This window comes from Pyrus communis, chromosome 9 (assembly GCF_041283825.1).
Source record: "Pyrus communis isolate YQ-2024b chromosome 9, ASM4128382v1, whole genome shotgun sequence".
Taxonomy (NCBI): Eukaryota; Viridiplantae; Streptophyta; class Magnoliopsida; order Rosales; family Rosaceae; genus Pyrus; species Pyrus communis.
In genome coordinates, this window is record NC_142573.1 from 4,938,102 (window position 1) to 4,950,411 (window position 12,310).

Below are 12,310 nucleotides of genomic sequence, written 5' to 3' on the forward strand. Positions count from 1 at the left end.
TGCTACTAAAGTGAAAGATGCAATGATTTTTGTATATTTTACATTTGAAAGAAAAGAACGGAAATTCTGTTGTGTGCAAGAACCACATAATAACTAACCATGCAATCGATCTTCCCTCTGCAGAAATTAAGCAAATAGCTTGCCGTGCAAATGCTTAACTTCCCACCTTGTACATATTTTGAATTCGAAGTTATGACATTCATGAATTTATCATTTCTTGAACTTATATCCAAAATTAAAGTGATATTTAGGGTCTGAAATCTGTACTTTCTTATCTGGCTGGGACAAATTGTTGACCACCATGGAGGCGTCAACATAAATCCCGATTGGATCCGGCAATACATTGTATGCTCCGAGTCCTACATTGACCGGCACCCTAACCGAAACAGTCACAGGGATCCTGCCACTCTTGATTTTCTGCATAAGTGACTCCCCGATAAGGCCCTCAAAGTCACTCCCTTTCAAGTCTCCTCTCAAGTCCACGTCCATCAAGGTGGTATTTCTCGTCGGTTGACGAAAATGTGGGACCACCCCGGTACAAAGTTTCATCACGGAATACTTGAGCTGCACGGTGCTGCCCTTCCCATATACAATGGATATTCTTTTGTTGGGATTCTCGGCCTTTACCGTGACCACAAATTGCGCATGGAGGTTGTAATCAGGGGTGAGGTTGAATGCCTTGACAGAGAAGTCACTAATACTGTATTTGGGCTTACGGGGATTGATAATTACTAGGCTGATGGCCACGGCAGCAATGATTACCACTAGGGTTACGAAGATGCAACAACAACACCAACAGTAGCATCGCAGACAACTGTTTTTGCGGCGCCCATTAGGGCGGTACTGGCCATTAAAGCGAGGAGGATTCCGGCCATTGGGACCTGGATAACCTGGATCTTGATGCATCATGTGTGGCGGTGGATGTTGATTAGGACCAGGGTGCATAATATATGATAATTTCGATGGTATGACTAGGTAGCAAGAGCAATTGAATCAAGTACGTATGTACGTACTTAATCCTTCAATTACTTAATGTGCATTCATAGATTGTACGTATGTTCTAGGTACGTATTTAGAGATCGAAGAAGAAAAAGAGGTACTTGATCTTTCTTCTTCTTCGATCTAATGATGGTCAGGTGCAGATAATGGAGCCCGAAGGTGGCCGTCAAGGTGAGGAAGGGGAGGTGGGATTTTTTGCAGGGATATATATGGTAATTTCCATTGGTTAAGGACATTGTTACATATGTGTGGATATCGTCAAACATTTGACTCCCGCTGGCCTTGTATTGTAATTGTGCGTCAAAACGGGTTTTGTGGGTTTCAAAACTCAGAACACCAATTTTCTATTTTAGGCTCTAAATAATCCGCTAAATTTACTGCCTTTTGTTGTAATTGTAAACTTTCTGAAGAGTTGAGGCTTCGTAATAAAATTAATTGGCAATATAAAAGTCGTCCAACCTCTTATAAGTTATTGCAAGGTTTCTTCTGATATGTGGAGTAATCCAACCTCTTATAAGTGATTTCTCCTTGTACGAGGAGTAGTCCAACCTCTTTTATAAGTCCTTGCAAGGTTTCTCCTTTCACTGATGTGTGACTTTTTTATCTTTACATCTTCACACGTCCGCTCATGTATATGGCAAATTTTCAAACCAAACATGTGAACAACATAAATTAGGTGACATGAAACATGTATGACCGTTGAGCTTCACACGTGGACCAACTTGCTTTTATACCATGTAAATTTCACATGTAGGCCAATTTGCTTTTATATCAAGTAAACTGTGTAATGCTCATTGATTTCTGTAATGCTACTGTACATCGTTTTACAGAAACAGATACAAGAGTCCTATCTCATCGAGAAAATTACATCTGAAGTTTAAAATACAATTCAAATATACAAAGATAATTAAGAGAATTATCTCTAACTAACTGCTCTTACTAACCGCTCTTACTAACCGTAAATGAATGCAAATGTTAATTGAACTGATTTGGATAACTTCATAATTAGTTACAATTTAATCGAAATTACATATATACATAAACCAAATCGATCTCCCTACTATCCGAAATAACCAATTGGCAATGAATTTTCAACTCATCTCTAATTAACATGTAATTTATATACGAGCAAGATTCACTTAAGAGTCACTTCCTACAATGAAGCCGGTAATACTCGAGATTTATAACTTCCAGATGTAAGAATATTAACTCCTGTACAAGATTCTTAATTAGCCTATTTTCATACCAGTGAGAAAGAAAGAAAAGATTTAATTCCTCCGTGGCGTTGGAGAGGAGGCGCGGATGGCCTCCCGACAGTTACAAGATGGGTAAGCTCCAATTCGAAAGAATGACGACATGAGCTTCACCGCAGCAGTCTTAACCTTACAAGCCACCCTGTTTAACTTCGTACATCTTGAGCGTTGTGACCTATCGGGTGATTCAAACCTGTAGGAGTTCAGGAATATCTGGCGCTTCTGCTTGGCTCGGTCCTCATTATTCCTCAACGGAATTTGTGCCACTTTCTTACGCTCAAACGACATTGATCTCCTCCCTCCAACACCATGCCTGTTTGCAGTTGTCTTCGCTCGATCCAATGGCTCGTAACTATAAATATCAAACCGCCGGCTCATGCTGGTGGTGGCGCTGCGGACTAGACCGTCCATGGCTGTATATATGTGCTTAACTATGGCTGTTAATAATGAGATCAATTATTGAGCTGGAGAAGATTTTGGGTTGCTATAGCCTATTGCAGTTCACTTTGATCTTATATACAAGAATAAGTAAAGAATTTTTATTTTATGGTTTTACACGTTTTCTTGGTTTGAATGAAAATTTGAAAGTAGTCGTTGACTGCTCCTTTTTTTTTCTCTTATATTTCTTGGCTGGCGCACTCTCTAGCATACCAATTGTAGTGTTTGAAACAGCAATTCAAATACTCACAGCAACCACAAGGAACGTCTTTCAGTAGTATTTGTACAACCATAAAATTACACGTGGCTATGTTGAGACGACAAATTTTCAAATTTTAAGAGATTGAAGTCAAGCTATTTAGTAAGGAATGGATTACCAAATGTTGATGGGGGACTAGAAAATCCTCATATGAGCATTATTGTAAAGACATGTGAGAGAGATTTGCAAATCGCTACTTAAAATGAGTCATTTACAAGTCTATTTTATAATGCTTATATGATAATTTTTTTAATCCCTCCTATCAACATTTTGTGTTCTATTTTATAAACTAGACTTTAATCCCTTAAGACTTGGAAATTCCTCACACAAATATAGCATCAGGAAATGTACTAGATTGTCTTTCATTGCAGATAAGATCATTTATACCTAATTTTTAGTCTTACCTATGAAAATTCATGTGTGTGGTTTTCACAAATATCTAGTGTTACTAATTCACATACTTAATACAATAAAAAAGTACGACATACATTTTAGGGCATAATCTAACGTGGTAGGCCAATTGAGCATAACAATGTCCTCGACTTTTTCACTCATATTCGAATCCTTCTAGTAGAATATCATTTTGTTAACAAAAAGTGTAGTATAAGATGTCCAATACCAAATTAAGCACGACTACAAGCATGGATCTGACCATCAATATTTTGGAATCCCAATTACATGGGAGTTCCCTTTATTGACATTTGACCAACAAGTGCATAGTATTTAATCAGATAGGTGTAGAATATTCGATGATTTTCAAGCAAAGTATTTCTATCTAGAAGTGCAACGTATGTATTTTTATATTGGCTTTGGATTTTGCTTACGAATTTGAAAGCCTTTCTTATAACAAATAACAATACGATAAACGATGTCCATTACAAAAATGATAAGATCGATCGATAATACATTTGCTCTTTCAAATCGGCTAAATTAATGGACTGTTAGACTAAAAAACAAATTAAAAAGCACACACCAGAATAAAATTAAACATTTCCCTAACCTGCACCCTTTGGAGAAAAAGCTTAATAAAAAAGAAAAGTACATTGTTCTTATCTAAAGATTCAAGATATATCGATCTTCTACATTCTCTCACCCGAACTTTAAGTTTACCAGATTTGAGAAGAGGACCACCAATTTTGAGAGCTATATATGGGATGGACCTTCTCGTGCTCATCTATTACATGTACTGCATGCTTAATCTGCAATACCCAGGCTTTTAGGTCTTTAGAGCAACTCCAGCGTTGGAGCCCTCCTCCCAGGCTATTCACTATTAACTGCCTTTAATGAACAGTAACTGCCCTTAATGAACAGTAATAGCCCTGGCAATAGCCTTTGCATCTCCACCGTTACACTTCAATAGCCCTGGTAATAGGCAATAAAATATTAGTATTTTTTTATTTATAAAATAATAAAAAATAATTTTAATTGTAATTTCGGATAAGATTTTTAATCGTTCTCGTTGCGCCACGTGTCATTATCCGAAGTGTTATTAAATCATACAAAATAATTTTATTTGTAATTTCGGATAAGATTTGTAATCGTTCTTGTTGCGCCACCTGTCATAAAATCCAAAAAGACAATTATTGGGGATGGATTTCCGATAAAATTTTTAATCGTACTCGTTATGCCACGTGTCATTATCCGAAAATACAATTATTGATGATGGATTTCTGATAAGATTATTAACCAATCACGTCGCGCCACGTGTCATAATCTGTTTACAATCTTTGAGGATAAATTTCCATCGGATTTTTAATGATTGACGGCATGCCACGTGGCATTATTTACAACCTAATCCTTTCTGAATCCTCCATATAATCCACCATCCATCCTCACAAATCTCACACCAATTTTCTCAAGATCTCTATCATTATTCATAGTTTCTGCTTCCTTTTTCACAAAAATCTGTATCATTATTCATAGTTTCTGTTTCTTTCTTACAATGTCTTCTTCTTCCTCAAGGATGATGTGGGAACTCGATCAGGAAGAGGAAGAATTGTTTAACCAATCAGAAGGAATGTTCAATCACCAGGTGGCAAAAAATGAGAGGGATGAGGATGAGGAGCGTAGAAGGAGAGATGACGAAGTAAGAATGGGTAGAGCCTCACATTCTTGTCGAGTCATCCAAGCTGTGGCTCGATCTGCAGGCCCAACCGTTCCGGAAACCTTGATAGAAGCAGGCAACAACGAGGTATAGAACTCTTGGACGATTATTTTGTCCCTAATAGTGCATTCCCTGATACGTACTTTAGACGTCGTTTTAGAATGGAACGAAATTTGTTCAACAAAATTATGATTGCTGTTTGCAACCATGATTCTTACTTTGTGCAAAAGAATGATGCTTTTGGTGCTATGGGTCTCATTCCTGAGCAAAAAATTACTGCTGCCTTGCGGATACTTGCATATGGAGTATCTGCAGACCAAGTGGATGAGATAATGAGGATGGGGAAATCAACAATTCTTGAGTCCCTGATGAGGTTTTACGAAGCAATCGAATCTATCTACACTGCTGAGTACCTCCGCAAACCTACAAACATGGACTTGGAACGGCTTCTGAAGAAGGCCGAGATGCGTGGTTTTCTTGGGATGATTGGAAGCATTGATTGTATGCACTTGACATGGAAAAACTGTCCAAGTGCATGGCAATGCGCTTATGGGGACAGAAAAGGAGCAAAAAGTATCATTCTGGAGGCGGTGGCATCTTTTGATATATGGATTTGGCACGCCTTTTTCGGGGTTCTAGGAGCTCAAAATGACATCAACGTCCTTGCCCAATCCCCATTGTTCAACGATGTCCTGCAAGGAAAGGCACCAAAAGTCACGTATGAGGTCAACAGACGTATGTACGACGGGCCATACTACCTAGCTGACAGCATTTACCCGCGATGGTCAACATTTGTCAAAACAGTGCCACGTCCGCAAAGTGCAAAGGAAAAACACTTTGCAAGCTGTCAAGAGGGGTGCAGGAAGGATGTGGAGCGTTGTTTCGGTATCCTCCAAGCTCGTTAGGCGATCGTCAGGGGTGCTGCCAGATTGTTTGATATAGAGTCGCTTCGATCCATCATGATGATGTGCATCATTCTTCACAACATGATTGTGGAAGATGAGTACGATTATGAAGCCGTTGATGAATATGAGCCAGACATGATGAACAATTCAAGAACACGTATATATTGTGCTCATGATGCCACCGATGAGCCCGTGCAACATGAGCCATTACAAAGGGATAGACGTTACAATGAAAGGCTTATTCAATGATATACTGCATTTCAAATAACAGACATGCACAATGCCCGACAAATTGACTTGATAAAGCACCAGTGGGCATTGAAACAAGCTGAAAATAATTAAGTTCATTTAGTGTGTTTTTTTTAATTTGGTATGTTTATGTTATTTTATTTGGTGTGTTTTATTATTTGGTATGATTATGTAATTTTATTTGGTGTGTTTTATTATTTGGTATGTTTATGTAATTTTTTTAGTGAGTTTTTTTTATTATTTGGTATGTTTATGTAATGTTATTTGGTGTGTTTTATTATTTGGTATGTTTATGCAATTTTTTTAGTGAGTTTTTTATTATTTGGTATGCTTATGTAATTTTATTTGGTGTATTTTTTATATAACTTACCAAATTCATTTGAATAAATATTCAATAAATTGGAAACAATATAAGTACTATATTCAATAAATAATAAACTACAACCCAAAGTGATTGGAAAATTATGGGCTCCAATTACAAAAACTATTGTATTCATCATCACTTAACCAATTTGTGGTGCTAGGATGATCTTCTCTTGTGGTGCTAGGACCATCTTGGCTTGCTCTCGCTTCTCTTGCACGCCTCCTTCATACCACGTCCGCTTTCTCTGACTTCCAAAAAAATTTAGAATTTGGAGACTTCCCTTCTAAAGGCGTGTTCATAATCTCACGATCTCGTTGAGCCTGTCTTTCTTCTCTAACATGTTCCCTTTCTTGCCTAAATAGCTCTCTTTCTCTCTCATTAGCCTGAAATTCTCTCTCAATAGCTGCAGCTTTTGCGTCATCTCTAGCCTTATCAGCCTCATATTTCGCCAGTTCCCTCACCAAAGTCAATTCACCTTGGCGAGTAAGTTCTTCCATGAACTTTGCATAATCATTCTTGGAAGCACTCCTTTTTCTCTTTGAAGCCTTCTTACCTTGAGGCCTAACTGGATAACAGGTCGAACTCGACGCTTGTTCAGGGAGGGGCGTTTCGGGCACTTCTTCTACATCATCTTCATGAACATGCGAGACATGATCGGGTGTAGAGTGTAGAGGGGTGCTGTTCATGAAAACTTCTGGACCGACAGACACAACTCTAAATTTAGGACAATCTTTGACAATATTCCAACATTCCCACCAGTTGAATGATTTATTTTTGCTTTTGGTTTTGGCAGCGTACCAAGCTTGTGCTTGAAGTTCCTACACAATGCGGGAGAAGAAATAATTATAATGAAAATAAGTAACAAATAAATAATACAAACAAATAATTATAATGTAAGTAGGTAACAAATAAATAATACAAACAAATAAATAATATATTGTTACCTGATCCGAGTAATTTTCCCCACTTTGAATATTACTAAACGATTGGCTAAGTAATTTCCAACGACTGGACATCGATTCTTTGGTTCTTTTCCTACCAATTTTCTCAAGATAATTGGTATGAATAAGACTCCACATTTCTCGCAACTGCATCTCATTACCCATAAGCGAACTATGAGTAACTTCAACCTAACTAGTACACAACGCAACATCATCAAGAAGCGACCAATTCGTACCTGCATCAGTATTCATTTTGTTGAAAAAAAAAATGGATTGAAACTTTGAGAGAAAGAAAAGAAAGTGATTGAAAGTTGTTGAGAAAATATGAAATTGTGGTGTAAGGTAGATGATAATGAAAAGGTATTTATAGAAAAGTAAAAACAATTTTTTTTTAAAAAATTTCAGATTTTTTTTTTGAATTTTTTACAATTTTCTTTAAATTTTTATTCAACTAATTAATCTCTGCCGTTGGATATAAAAAATTTTGAATTCCAACACTCCAGATTGTGCCACGTGTCACAACGGTAACTTTTCTTAATTTTAAAACTATTTTTTCTTTTTTATTTATTTATTTATAAAGCATATTAATATCCACCGTTGATCTCAGATCGAACGGTGGATATTAAATAAGACTTTTTTTATTTTTTTTACCGTTGAGATCGAACAGTCCAAGTTAAAGATCCGTTGAGATCGAACGGACCGTGGGAAGCCACGGGGCTTCCCAACGGTAACTGAAAAGGCTATGTTTTTTTTTTCTGATTTTGTGTTGGCGACGCGCCCCCACGCGCGAGTGGGGTGCACGCGCCTGATAGAAAAAAAATTTAAAATGGCCTGACGTCAGCGCTAGCGTTACATCCACTCGGGCTCTCGGGCTAGCAATTCTTCACGGGCCCGGAGCTCGGGCCTCCACCTTCACTCAGGCTCTCCAACGCTGGAGCCGGTCCACAGGGCCTCGGGCCCCTTTTCTCTGGCCTGTCCCCCAAGCACCCAGCATCATGCATTTGCGTCTGGAGAAAAATATTTCTTTTATCACAAGTTATATACAATCAGGCATATGGTTTTATTATTATGCAATTAGTTATGTGATGAGTGATAGACACATGCATAATTGAATATAACGAGTGACAACCAATAATTTTATTGAAAATCTCTTATCGGCGAATCAACAAAAATTACAATATGTAATACAAGCAACCTCACACCTCGCACAGTTTTGCATGTGGGAGATAATTGTAAAAGAGATAGTGGAGAACTATTGTTAACTACATTGTAATGTTTTGGAATTGAAGAGAAAATCAAGAAGGAAGATGAAGAAGAATGAACACAGAGATCTTAGAGAGAGAGAGAGAGAGTTTAGAGAGAGAAATATGATTTATATTAACTAACTAAATGAAGATTACACCCACATTTTTTATAAGAGAAATCCCGACTACTTTAACCAAATCCTAACAACCTTCTAACTATATTACTAACTGCACTGTATTACATTTGTACCCTTAATACTCCCCCTTAATCTCAACTGGGGTAACCCAGTTTGAGATTGGAGAAACATTTATGCAATTACTGAACACAATGTTGAACCATCTGCAATCTTGCAATCCCACAACAAAATCTCATATGCAACTCTGTTGACACAACAAATTCTTTATTGGAAACCTTGGTCCCACCAGCCACAGTCACTTCCAAACATGTGACTCCACGGCCTTAGGCAATATTAACAATCAGCTGCAAACACATGTGCCATGGCCCATGGCATAGCAATTGCATGAGAACCCACAGATTATCTGGATAACCTGAAGAACAAAGACGCGATTGACTAAGCAAGGGGATGCAATAACATTTGAGTATGAGGTGGACAAAGTTTATCTCAGCACGCCTACAAAAATTGCTATTCTGGACCATGAAAGGAAGAGAACATTTGTGTTACGGAATGATGAGAAATGGCTATCCACTTCCCAAAGAATTTCAGCCTCTCAAACTGATTTCTACACCGTTGTAGCTACTGTTTTCTTTGCGATAAGGTTTCCAATATTTCACAATCAACATGCCTAGAAGACCTTCAATTTTCACAGATTCCACTGTATTTTCAAACATTTTGATTTCTCTAACCAAATCCTAACAACCTTCTAACTATATTACTAACTATATTACAATCACAGAAATCAAGAAACACAACCTTCTTTGGCAATCAGCCTTCAATGAAGAAAAGGAACAAGAACTGCACTCCGACAATTGGCCTTAATGGAGTTGCACACAATAACAACAAACAAAACTTTTCAAGAACGTTACTCCAGCTATCGGCCTTCAAGGAGTAACACATAATATCTAAGACAGAACTTTTCACTCCGGCTCTCGGCCTTATGGAGGAAACAATTTGCATTCAACACACACTTGGTAATTGGCCTTTTTTGAGTGCACAAATCTCAAACAACCAAGAACTAATCACGCAACACAAAGGAATGGCTATCGGCCCTTGTATTCCTTCAACAATCTCACAGAAAATGGCTATTGGCCTTAACATATAAACTTGCATACAAGAAACCCTATCGAAGAAAACAAATTTTCAATGCGGCATTTAAGCAAACAGATAGAGTGCAGAATTTAGTAGCAAAACCAGAGACTCGAGCTCATGATCGGAAAACCCAACCAAAGAACCTCCACCAAACCACCAGCTACCAGAAAAAACCCCGACGAACAGAAAGAAACCCTCAACAATCACAACGGAAGGACAGCCCCGAAGATCAAAACAATTATTCAAACCCCGAAAAGATTATCAAAAGTGAGAAGATTTCGTGCCTTACTTTGGATGAAACTCATTTCATTTCTACAAATCTTTTAGTTGTTCTGTCGTTGTCTTTGCAAGGGGAAAGAAATTTAGGGAATCTGGAGAATGGCAAAGTGCCCCAAAGGAAAGAGAGTCAAATTCCAGCAAGCAATCAGACTATTAAGGTTAGAACTTCAAGACGCCGCATGCTCACGATCTCCATCGAGGTAGAGAGGAGGACCAGACGAAAGATCAACCAAAAAGTTACAGTACTATCGCGGAATCACCGAAGAAAATCTAATGAAAAACGATGAAAACGACGAAATCTAATGAAAAACGGAACCACCAGAATCCATGGCATGAGCCTGGTGGCTCTGATACCATGTTAACTACATTGTAATGTTTTGGAATTGAAGACAAAATCAAGAAGGAAAATGAAGAAGAATGAACACAGAGATCTGAGAGAGAGAGAGAGAGAGGGAGAGAGTTTAGAGAGAGAAATCTGATTTGTATTAACTAACTAAATGAAGATTACACCCTTAGTTTTTATAAGAGAAATCCTAACTACTTTAACCAAATCCTAACAACCTTCTAACTATATTACTAACTGTACTGTATTACATTTGTACCCTTAATACTATTGGCCCGTCTCTTTGAAATTTAATAACTCTTTCTCCTAAGTTAAGAATATGCAATACTAGCCAGTGACCACCTGACAAAGGGGCTTCACATTTGAGACGGTCCATGAAGAACAATAGAGTAGCTTATCAAGTTCACCAAATATAGCAGCTACCTATCCAGCAAGCGGAGATGTTATTAATGGAAGTCACAGGCTCCCAGCAGATCCACAGTGCCAAATTTATTATCAATCTTAACCCTCAATTTTCATTTGTACGAAAATACATAAATTAATGAAGCTTGCATTTATGGCTGTGTATGCGTTTCCAAAGTCTGAGTCAGAGCAGTTCACGTAAAAGAAAGCACCCTTTTAATTCAGTAAATTCTTGAGCAATTAGCCGTATCACCATTCTTCCATGGAACCACAAGGGCAAAGCTTGATGAGTCCTGTGACTATCTGTTACTGTAAACAAGCAATCTTGTAGCTTTCATGTGACCTTTTCTTTTCATACCACTTTCTCCTGTGATTTGGTTCAATACTTTCTTCTTAATTTTTCTCATTTCTCCAGCCTCATTCCTCTATATATTCATCTCCTTCAACCCTTTTCTTCTTACCAATATCTCAATCCCACAACATCCTCTTTAGCTTGCAAAACCCTATTATTTTCCGAAACAAAAGAAGAAAAAAGAAACAAAATTAAACAAAATCATGAAGGGTTCAATTTGTGTAGCTACATTTCTTGTTGTCATTCTTTTCCTTCCACAATCCATATCCGCAAGGTGCATAGCTCGGCCTCATTCACGTATGATTACTCTCGATTAAACTTATTTATTATAAACTGTAATTAATTAACATTAAACAAGTCTTCGTTTTTCCTTTTTTACATTTTTTCTGATGATTAAATATGTCATACAGATCATCATGGGCGCCGTCTGAAGAGTACACTTAGAGAAGCATTAGTGGATAAAAAGGCAAGTAATTATAAGAGAGTTAGGGGGCCAGATACAGTCCAAGTGGCAGGGTCGAGCTTGCCAGATTGCTCCCATGCTTGTGGATCTTGCAGACCATGCAGACTAGTGATGGTGAGCTTTGTTTGTGCATCAATCACTGAGGCTGAAACATGTCCAATGGCTTACAAGTGCATGTGCAAAAACAAGTTTTATCATGTTCCTTAGTTTCACTAGTTCATCACAGTGATTATTCAACGTCAACTAATGTAGTCAAATTTTCCTTCTTTTTGAACCCTCCAATTTCTTTGCTAGGTAGAGATTTTGTGTAACCAGAGTGTTTGTTACTGATGTTTAATATTATGAAATCACCAAAGACTCAAATTTTCTTCGTTCAGTGGGTTCAAAATTATCTGAAGTTTAATTATCACGAAGAGCCTTTTATGTTCTCAATTTCATATGTAACAA

At 37.6% G+C, this 12,310-nt stretch overlaps 3 protein-coding genes across 3 annotated transcripts; 1 reads left to right on the forward strand and 2 right to left on the reverse strand.

Annotated features, from left to right (window-relative positions):
• Window positions 1–11: 11 nt before the first annotated feature.
• On the reverse strand, window positions 12–1,192 carry LOC137741183 (NDR1/HIN1-like protein 6). Its single transcript, XM_068480990.2, has one exon. The coding sequence runs from the start codon at window positions 943–945 to the stop codon at window positions 211–213; it is 735 nt and encodes a 244-aa protein (XP_068337091.2). The 5' UTR covers window positions 946–1,192; the 3' UTR covers window positions 12–210.
• A 758-nt stretch (window positions 1,193–1,950) lies between these two features.
• LOC148694082 (uncharacterized) lies at window positions 1,951–2,725 on the reverse strand. The gene has a single exon (XM_088700606.1). The coding sequence runs from the start codon at window positions 2,661–2,663 to the stop codon at window positions 2,268–2,270; it is 396 nt and encodes a 131-aa protein (XP_088556732.1). The 5' UTR covers window positions 2,664–2,725; the 3' UTR covers window positions 1,951–2,267.
• Window positions 2,726–11,524: 8,799 nt separating this feature from the next.
• LOC148694083 (protein EPIDERMAL PATTERNING FACTOR 1-like) lies at window positions 11,525–12,233 on the forward strand. The gene is made up of 2 exons (XM_088700217.1): window positions 11,525–11,697; window positions 11,811–12,233. The coding sequence occupies exons 1-2, from the start codon at window positions 11,604–11,606 to the stop codon at window positions 12,068–12,070; spliced, it is 354 nt and encodes a 117-aa protein (XP_088556343.1). The 5' UTR covers window positions 11,525–11,603; the 3' UTR covers window positions 12,071–12,233.
• Window positions 12,234–12,310: the final 77 nt, after the last annotated feature.

What these genes read in the sequence shown, in the direction of transcription:
- LOC137741183 (XM_068480990.2), bottom strand. Translation starts at nt 945, where the DNA reads ATGCACCCTGGTCCTAATCAACATCCACCGCCACACATGATGCATCAA.
- LOC148694082 (XM_088700606.1), bottom strand. Translation starts at nt 2,663, where the DNA reads ATGGACGGTCTAGTCCGCAGCGCCACCACCAGCATGAGCCGGCGGTTT.
- LOC148694083 (XM_088700217.1), top strand. Translation starts at nt 11,604, where the DNA reads ATGAAGGGTTCAATTTGTGTAGCTACATTTCTTGTTGTCATTCTTTTC. An exon ending in CATAGCTCGGCCTCATTCAC is followed by an intron (nt 11,698 to 11,810) that starts GTATGATTACTC and finishes TATGTCATACAG; the next exon opens with ATCATCATGGGCGCCGTCTG.